The sequence below is a fragment of the Coenobita brevimanus genome, chromosome 49, assembly GCF_032717465.1.
Source record: "Coenobita brevimanus isolate Jiangsu-jjx chromosome 49, ASM3271746v2, whole genome shotgun sequence".
NCBI classification, from domain to species: Eukaryota; Metazoa; Arthropoda; class Malacostraca; order Decapoda; family Coenobitidae; genus Coenobita; species Coenobita brevimanus.
Genome location: NC_137002.1, coordinates 5,664,525 through 5,674,715, shown reverse-complemented (window position 1 = coordinate 5,674,715; position 10,191 = coordinate 5,664,525). Strand labels below are relative to the sequence as shown.

The 10,191-nt window shown below is 40.3% G+C and overlaps 1 protein-coding gene across 1 annotated transcript in view; it reads right to left on the bottom strand.

Annotated features, from left to right (window-relative positions):
* Positions 1-450: 450 nt before the first annotated feature.
* Positions 451-10,191, bottom strand: part of LOC145399471 (solute carrier organic anion transporter family member 74D-like) — a 29,790-nt gene continuing 20,049 nt past the window's right edge. Inside the window, exons 8-15 of the mRNA XM_080272079.1 lie at positions 9,827-10,029; positions 8,481-8,645; positions 8,125-8,326; positions 7,476-7,652; positions 6,724-6,864; positions 6,356-6,532; positions 4,969-5,188; positions 451-486 (exon numbers count right to left, since the gene is read on the bottom strand). Of these exons, the coding sequence (XP_080128205.1) occupies positions 451-486; positions 4,969-5,188; positions 6,356-6,532; positions 6,724-6,864; positions 7,476-7,652; positions 8,125-8,326; positions 8,481-8,645; positions 9,827-10,029 (1,321 nt within the window). The remainder of the gene's footprint in view (positions 487-4,968; positions 5,189-6,355; positions 6,533-6,723; positions 6,865-7,475; positions 7,653-8,124; positions 8,327-8,480; positions 8,646-9,826; positions 10,030-10,191) is intronic.

The window sequence follows — 10,191 nt, the reverse complement described above, 5'->3', positions numbered from 1 at the left end:
TTGCAGTTGGTGAAACCAAACAAACTACCATCATGAAGCGTATCTTCAGTTGTCATACTTTTCCATGATATATCGCTAGGAAGATGTTTATTCCTCTTACTCTGCATTCTCTGACTCAGAGTAGCACATAAGATGCAAGGATGCCTCATCTCACACTGTCACATCAAGGGGAGTTCATGAATGCCAAAGGTGTTGTTGCAGTTGAATCTTGTCATCCCCTGGTGTGGTACAATGTGCAGAAAATCCAGAAGCGGAGTTCTTAAGTTTGCCCACCAGTTCACCAAGACATTATTACACAAGTAGTTATTATTTTATTATTTCTACAATTTTTGCTATCATTGGATGATTTTGTGGAGAGGGTTTCCAGATTGGAGGAGCCTTTTTTATCCCTCCACCATAAGAGGGATGCATTCACATGGTTGCACTGACATGACTGGGCTGTGGAGCTGCTTAGTCACCCATAAGCTGAATACCCTGTATGATAGTCTGGAAGCAGCAAAAATATAGTTGAAAGTTATTTTGTCATAATGAAGGGCTTAATACACTACTGTATCAAATAAAAAGCAACGTCTGTATATTATAAGGAGAACTTACTCTGGTCATAATAATACTGAAACACTTTTAACTTCTTTTGCCACTTGGGTTTATTGATACTCTTCGTAAGCATCACTGCACTGTGATAAAAGACGTACATATATCTATTTTTCTTTTGTACATAAGCCTGTATTGGTGTCTGGATATTTAGTAAAAGCAAATCTACATTTATTGCAAAGTTTCTGTCACCTAGTGAATTTGTATGTGTATGTGTAGGGGGGGGGCAGGGGTTGATTTTGTGTGTGTGTGCGCATGTGTAATCACTCCGTCTGCTCGTATATTACTGTACTTCAGTTCTTTTCATTTCATAAACTCTAACAATACATAAACTTGCCATATACAGTAGTAATAATATCATCATTATTGCCTTGTGAAATATAATAACTTAGAGGGTTTATTACAGGTAATTTGGTATCCTAACCTGATGTAAGGATGTAAACAAGCTGCCAGCATGGAGGCAGGAATGAGGCATAGGATAGGAGAGGCTGTATATAATTTTTCAAACCCAGCAAGTGGCCATGAACTGGACTACATTAAATGAGGAAGTGGCCATGATGCTTAATTGCAAGACAAATACGGTACTCTGTTGTCTGACCCATAGCTTGGACTCTGCTAGCAAAAGAAATGGTCCAGTAAAATCAGGGAAAGGTATTTTGATACAGGTTTGTATTAAGTTGAAACATGGCAACCTTTCTGTATGGTAGATTCAAAAGAATTTTAATGATGTATGGATGCAGTACTGCAGTAACAGTTTGTTTTATAATGGCTAATACCAACCTATGTACTTTCATCTTCGAGAATCTGGCCAGCAGTTGTAAAGCTGGTACTCTTCCATGACAAAATGAGGTATTTAGCTTGCTTGTTAGCCATAGTCTATGTTGTGGTGGTCACAGGAAAAGTGACAGGCAACTTATGTAATACTGTATATGATCCCAGAAGAAAAATGTTTCACTCCTAACAGATGGATGCCTGTTGATTCAGTAAGTTATGACTGCAACAATATGTGACCCATAAAGGTTTATATCCAGGAGTAGTGCTCACAGCTTGCTACTTGGCCAGGTGAGTGGCCACTTTTGCCTTAAGTATGTAGACTGAGGAGCACAGCCCCAGGTCCTTACATTGCTGATCGGACAATAAAAAATTGGATGAAAGTGTGATGGACATTTGGAAAAACACTGCTGTCCTGCTATAGTAATAGAAGAAGTACAGTACACCTTTTAGCTTAGGTCAGACAACCGGGTATTTTCCATCACCATCCTAACCCTGCAACAGCTTAAATCACTGAAACATGTGCCTTGCAACCTGTATAGGAGAGAAGGTTATTTAGGGACACTTTATCATTTTTATATATACATAGAGACATTGTATATGTGGCCTGCCTATTCACGAATTAGATAAATTTTATTGATTATACTCAGGTTATGGCCTAGAAGTGGGTAATATCCAACCAGGTAATGGGATCCACAGACTTCACTAGCATTTGCTTTGGGTTAATACTGCAACTTAATATTTAGTTATTATTATTATTTTTTTGTCCTATTATAAAAGTGCAACAATATAAAATTACATTTTTTTTTTTCTTTGGTAGGGCATATTATATTCATGCATAGTACAGTACAGGTAAAGTAATACTACTTTTCATTCACCCAGGTACAGTACACAACAGCACAGGTACAGCCATGAGCAAAAGTTTGCCAACACCTCTGCCGGCTATGTCAGTGGAAGGTGTTATGTGAAGTATTTGGCATCAATGTGAAGTACACAACAAGTGAATATGAAAAAAGGATACTCTCTCATTTGGGGAGAAAGGCAAAATATGGAAGGCAGGACATAATGCCGGCAGAGGACTATCAATAATTCCTTTACACATTGAGTTCTGAGCATACTAAAATATTATTCCAACCCATTCAGTTGTTCAGTAGTTTAGTGGCTTATTAAATTCATACACAGTTTAAAGATGATGAGAAACTATTGAATGGAACTCTATATCACTTTCTTAGGAATGGGCCTATTAAATAACACCAGTATGCAGTCTGTGGTGAGTATATAACACAAAGGAATAAGAATGTATTGTGATAAACATTGCACCTACAGTTCCTTATGGATACAGTAGTACTATGTGGGACTGGTTGTTATTCTGTTATATATTTATTTTTATATCTTTTTTGTGCTGTGTTGACAGTTTGCCTGAACAGTACTTAGAACACAGTACTTGTTTGCCATATGTCGAAATAAACTGGTAAAGATTAGGTGCTAGGGAGCCTCCAAATTCCATCACAATATGGAATGAATTACAATGACGTTTAGTGAATTTCCAGCATTATTTGTACTGTACACATGTCTTGAGCTATTTGACATGCACTATGAGGATATTTTTTTTTTTTTTTTTTTTTTTTTTTTTTTTTAGCTCACGTCTGCTTGAATCTGCACAATATCAGAAAATAGCAAAGAAGATACCTTATTATGTTTCTTTATGAATTTGATGTACATTCAAGCCCCTACCCTCACTGATGGTCTAGAAACTAGTAGCAACAAGTGGCATCTCTTGGAACTATGGTGGGCCAGTAAATACTGTGGTAGGTAACTGATCTGTGACAGCCCTGAGTCTGGGATTTAAAATCCAAGCCACAGTAGACATTTAACCCCTTCAGTCTGATGATGCGCCTTTTATTACCGGTATAAATATTTGCTACCTCTGGGCAATTTTAATTATATACCTTACGATAGATTTTTCAAATGAGAGGTTAAATAGATCCTTCATTAACTCCTTTACTACAAGATATCTGTAAGTTGAAAAACTGTGTGGGGGTAGCAAGAATAAATAAATGAAGTACATTACCAGACTGAAGGAGTGAATGTGGGTGCTGGTATTTTGTCCTTTCATGTGTGAATATATTTTTGCACAATGTATACACAGAAAACATTATCATTACAATACTATAATTTTCACATGCACTCCTCTCACTTGCAGGCACCCTTGCTAATTCATACTTGGCTGGCATGAAGAAAGGTTACCCAGTATATCTACCACTATGGTATTCATTTAAGGAGAAGATCCAGTTCTGCAGTGGATCTCATACTGACAGATAAAGATACAGTATCTTGTTCAGTAGTACACTGATCTCATAATACTGTCAAGCACAGTACACTAACACTTGACTAAATGTTCAGATTATCTTATGCACCATAGCTTCACAATACAGTATGCTAGCACTTTAGTTAATACAGTATTAAAAGTTTCGTATCTTACGCCGCAGTTTCATAATAATTTTAAACACAGTACAGTGCACTAGCATTTTAGTTAACATTCAGAGTTTCTAATCATACATCATTCATGTCAGGTTCAGGGAAAATGGACACCCCTGCCCTGCATAGTCACGGGTCACCCTCAGGCAAGATGTAGCGCCCATTAGCCCACCAAAAAGGAAGTAGGTGGATGGTTACCATCATCCCAGGAGGTACATCCATGAGGGTGATGTGGGGCCACAGCCAAATAGCTGACTGCACAACACTCCCAAGTGAGGAACTCAACCACTTTTACCAAATTGTCACAGTCCAGGTTGAGGCTACTACTCATACATATTTCTTAAACATTGCTCATCTGCTTGGGGGCTATGCCTCCTCCATTTTCCCTGTGCAGCGACATGTGGAAGGACCCTGTTTTGACCCTGGCAAGGCACTGTCCGCTTGTGGTTGATGGGTCTTCTTACCCGGACAGACCAGGATAGAGCCACAACAGAAAACACTAACACTTCACTTATTATTCAGAGTATCTTAAATACCATTTGTTCTCAAACACGTCATTATTACAGCTCATTTCATTTAGGTTACAGAATACTTTGAGTTCCTCTACTTTGTCACTAATCATACTGTAGTCTTAAGGCTCACATCATTTATATCACTGAAAACCCTAGTACTTCAAGTTTAGGGACTGGAAACTGTTCACTGTGAAAGCTGTTGTAACCTATAAATTCCTCTTTAACTGCTTCACACACCATCTGTCTCCTCCTCAGCTCCATCTCTTTCCTCCTGAGCCCTCTTCATCTGTGATCCATGTCTGTCTGTTACTGACTCAAATCAGCATAAGGCTGGTGCTGGATCTCCCTCTATTCAGCTCTCTCTTTTTCTTCCTGCCTTCTCTCTTGCCTTTCTGTCCCTCTCTCTTTCCTCCCTGTTTCACACCCCCGTCGTTTTCATCAGAGAGACAGGCAGGACATAAACCCGAGGCTGGGGCTGGCTCTCGCTCTCTCTGGCTCGCTCTCTTTCCTCCCTGTCTCTCTCCCCCTCCATTTCTTCTGCTTCTCCATCCACCTCACTCCCTTGGTCTGTTTCTCCTTGCCTCTGTCCACCATCTTGAAGAGTCATAGGGGGTACTTTCCACTTCCCAGATGACCTCCGACCTGTGGCCAGACGAGACAATTTCCGGAAACTGCTATGCAAACCAGGACTTGAATTATGATCAAAGATGGAGAAAGATGGGATGTCCTGTGATACATCATCCAAGATCTGTATATCTGATGCATTGTGAGCCACCAGTGCTGCAAAAATACTGGCCAGGATCAAAATTGCTCCTGTCCCTCCATGGAGTTTAAACCTGTAAGGTAAGAATGATCTTGTCTTTCTTAAAAGTACTTAGCTGACATGTTATTATTTTTACCTACATTATCTATACAGTATTTATTTATTACTTATATATTTTTTGTCTGTACTTAGTTATCTTTATCTGTTTAGTTATAATTTTACCTATTTTATACTGTATATACAGTAAAACCTTGATATAACGGACTTCAGTTTATCAGCTTTCGTTATTATTGGACTCAAGGAGCTGACTGGACTAAATTCTTATATGTCAGGAAAAGTTCGATAAAGCCAGAAGTGGTCCGGACTGCCTGACCTCAGCCCAGAGTGGCTGTAGCATCACTCTTATTTTTCGATTTTTTGGAAAAAGTCCGCTAAATGCGACTCCAGTCTCAGTTTCACACCGTGCCTTTGGCCCTAAGATTATGTCTCCCTGCCATCTCTTGCCTTGATGTCGTCCCTGCACATCATTTCCCAGAAGTCTGATATACTGCTCGAGGATGATGAGTGGTATGTGAAATATACAAAGTGAACATCTTTAGTTTGTATGATCATAAATAATAAGGTACTGTATATAAAGTGTACAGTATAGTATTTGATAAGTGTTTAAAATTAAGTTGTAACAATATAGTATTTTCTAAGTGCTAAAAAATCAGAAAAGTGGTCCACATTAATAGTAAGTGCTAATATTAATAGAACATCTTTAGTTATAAGAGTACAGTACTGTACATTTAAGTTTCAAAATTAAGTTCTGAGTGTGTGTCTTAAAATACATTACAGTACAGAACCTGTTTAGTATAAGTGCCTTTAAGTTAAATAAGTGCATCACCTACCTCTCCAGTACAATCTTCTCTACTGTAATAAGGTAAATAAAAGACATCTTTATCAATGTATGGTACAGTATTATTATATATTGTAGTGAATATATAATCCAGGACAGTACTTGCAATGATAGTGAAAACAACTGGTGATGCCATGGTAAGAAACCGTTGGTGTGATCCAGATTAATATGTGACATATCAGAAAAAGTCCGGGTTAGTAGGGGGAGGTCAAGATGTCGCTTTTTCTGGACTGGCTTGGGCCCCAATTAGTATGTTATACTGAGGTTGTACTTATACAGTATTTACTATTCATATGGTTTGCTTTATCATAGTACAGTACAGTAAAAGTTTTAATCACTCACGCTATATCATCAGTGTCATACAGAGCACATGAAGACTGTTGGCCACACTCCTCAACCCAGGCCAGGCAGGATGCAGCTAGTATGGGATGCAGTATGGGAGGGGCCAGCAGGGATGCCAGGGAACATACAGTTACCTTTAAACCCACTGCTACAGGCTTGTCATCAGTATGGACACACCTAATGTGGGGGATGGAGAACGGGTCTGGGAATTATGAAATTAGTTTATTGTTTTAGGAGATTATTGGGTAGTAGTTTTGAGTAGAGTTTCAGGAGTTACTGAGAATAATGGTTTAGTTTCAGACTAGTTTCAAGGATTATAGGAATAAAGTTCAGTATGATGATGATGATTCTCTACATACTCGCCCCACCTGAGTGTGATGAGCAGGCTGGCTATAACGGCAACCAAGATGAGGGAGTTTGTGAGGCATGAGATGGTGGTGTAAAGCAGGGCAGTGGGGCAGGCCGGCTGACAGTATCCCTCCGTCACCAGTGCACTGGGGCTTCCACACCTACACAAACACCACACCACACATTAAGGTAGAGGTAACATATTTACAGTTGGATAAAGAGATTTGGCTAATAAGTTCATTAAACTAAATGACTAGGGGTATGCGGCTGGAGCAAGTATCTGGCTCAGGGAATTTGGACGCCCCTGCCCTGCATAGTCCTGGGTCACCCTTAGGGAAGGTGTACCACCTGTTAGCCCACCAAAAAGGTAGTAGGTGGATGGTTGCTGTTGTCCTGGGAGGTACTGCCATGGGAGTGACATGGAGCCAAAGGTCGGGTTACTGGCCTTGTACAACACTCCCAGGCAGGGAGTTCAACTATATTTACCAAGTACACTAGTCGAAGTCTGGGCTGAGACTACTACTCTTACATATCTCCAGTACACTGCTCATTCTCTTGGGGATATGCCTTCTCCATTTTCCCTGTACCTCACCATGTAGAAGGACCCTGTGCCAGCCCTGGCAAGACGCTATCTGCTACAGGAGCTTGCTTGAGGTCGATGGGCCTGCTTGGCCAGAGAGACTAGAGTAAAGCAACAACAGTAACTAAAGTTGTCAGTTTACTTATATGATAATTTTTGACTCTCAATTGATGAATCCCAAGAAAAACTTACGTGCAATTAGTGAAGATCATTCCTTCCCCTGACTTGTGACTGGTGGGTGGAGGACATCCAGCATGACAAGGAGAATAGTATGAGAGTGTTATGGGTCCATCATGTACACACACAGGCTGAGGGACCGTCGAGGGGCACTTGCACCCCACACTGCAGCCTCGGTGTAACTCCAAGCTCCTGGATAGACAGTATTTGGCTATTCAGGTAAATCGCTTCACTATACTAGTGCCTCAACTTGGCCCAGAGTTTTGTCCTTTTGCAGCTTATTTGTTGTAGCTCAGTGGCAGAAACAGACAATGCTATGGCCGAATATACTTTCCATTGCACTTTTTCATGTTTAATACCATACTCAAATGTTAATCTGTTCGTACGGCTCAGCATTTAGGATGGAGGGATGATAGTTCTAGACCAAGTTAGACAGAAATAAGTATAGTACTGTCAATAATTAATCTTCCATTTAATTCTGTACATGTCATACTAATCTTATATACAGTATGACACCACATGCAGTGATGACAATTATGATGAAATGCATTACAGACCCACATTAAAACAAATCAACTAATATATTCTCGTGAGTTCAGAATGTAGAGAGGCCTAACTGTATTTGTGAAATGAAAAAATATGAACCTAATATCAGCTTCCTCACCTCAGATTAGGTGCCAGGACACCAGGCATGTCGATCTCAAAGCCACATGACACAGCCCCAAGTGCCACAGTGGCCAAGGCATGCAGTGCCAGACAGCAGCATGCCACACACGCCACAGCACGGCCCCCAACGCCACCACACCGTGACACACACACACCACCCACACCCACACCAACGATTACCGATGAGCTACTGCAAATGCCTGTAGGTAAGAGAATGGATTTTCTGTCAATCTGTCTACTATATATCTGTCTGTCTATCTGTCTATAAATATAATTTTCAGTGCTTTTTCCCTTGTTTGTGACATTCCTACTTACTCTCTGTTCGCTCAGTAACTATAAAACCCAGCTTCTAACCAGTATAAAACAGAGATGGTGGTTGTGTGATCCTGAATCGATGTGTGAGGTACGTGGGCAGCCAGAGTGAGGTGAGGGAGACAGCCAGGGCCAGACATGCATCACTCAGGGTGCTGAATAACAACACTTGTTGACACACCAACCGACCCACTGTGCTGCCCATGTCTGTAGGAGGAAAGTTTCCTTTGATTAAATGAAGTTTTATCTCTCATCATTTTTGATATCTCCAAATGATTTTATTGAACCTTGGAATGGTGCCTGCAGTAGCTGTGACATGGAGAATGAAGGCTCTGTTTAACTCTTGTGGTTCAATAAGTGGCCCACAAGTTATCTGTTTGGCAGCAGACATAAAATAAAAACTTTTTATGTAATTTGATGGGGGTACAATCCTGTTCTGTTTATCAATAAATTTCTCCTGTGTAAAAATGACTAAGTACCACATGTGCCTACTTTGTAGGTGATGTACATTTAAAAAGAGCAGAGTATTGCAAAACTAACAGTAAGTATGCAGAAAGAAAAGAAACATGAAGATACAGAGACACAGAATATCTAGCAGATGTTTCGTTTCGTTTTCGTTTTTAAAGGCTCCAACATGCTTGCATGTGTCGGCCTTGGTCACCTAATGCCGTGTAGTGAAATCTCCTCAGTTCAAGTTGACTTTGCTGCTGGACATTTCCTTTGTAAATGTATTTGTCTGTTTTATTAATATTGTTTGTGCCAGTGTTAGAGACACGGAGTTCCACATTAGAGCCTGTGAATTTTTGCCTGACAGAACCAAGCCACCCACAGAACTTGAATATTAAATATTCCTTGCATGAAATTCAGTGAGCCTTAGTTATAAAGTAGGAGTCAGTCTCATAACTGATCCTACAGTCTGAAAACATTTGGTCACCAGCTGAGCTAAAAGAGGTTAGGGATCTTTATCAGGTTAGAGCAAATGCATCGTAGTACAGAAGTGTTCATATATCTGTCTGTTTCTCTCACCTCTGACTCCAGACGTAATTTCATAACAGGTGATGTATCTTTTCTTCAGTATGTCCCTCACCACCTTGCTCTCTTCTTCACCCTCTCCCTCCTCTTTTCTCTCCTCTCTCTCCTTCCTCCGCTTCTCCTCCGCCTCCATCTCCTCCATTGCATACCCACTGTCTCTCTCATCTGCAGCATACCTGAGAAAAAGAAAAATCATCATCATCATCATCATCATCATCATCATCATCATCACAACTTACTGTCATCACTGTTATCACTAGTTGTCATCATTATCATTATTACTTTTCAGGGCATTAATGATCATCATTCTCATTACTGTTAGCCATAATCATCATTAATCACTTTTCTCATTACACACCCAATCTCTAAGTCTCTATCCAGGTCGAATTCCATATCATATCTTCTTTCCCTCTCCTCCACCACCTCCTCTTCCTCTTGACCCCTGATATGTGGTTGAATGTTGTTATCGTTGATGTTATTGGTTGGACGGTCCATCTCTAGGGTGGGGTGAGCACTGGCTGACATTGGTCTCTGATGTTGCCTTACCTTCCCAAGTGTCCTAAGAGCAAAGAAGGGAATTAGTCAGCATTTTAGGGTTAGTCATGAATTTAATGTGCCCACCATAATTATATGTAGCCTTTCTCTTTTGCTGTGATGTTGGAGAGGGATGCCTTCATGACGTAACACCAACGTAGCCCGGCAATGTGGCTGCTCATTTATA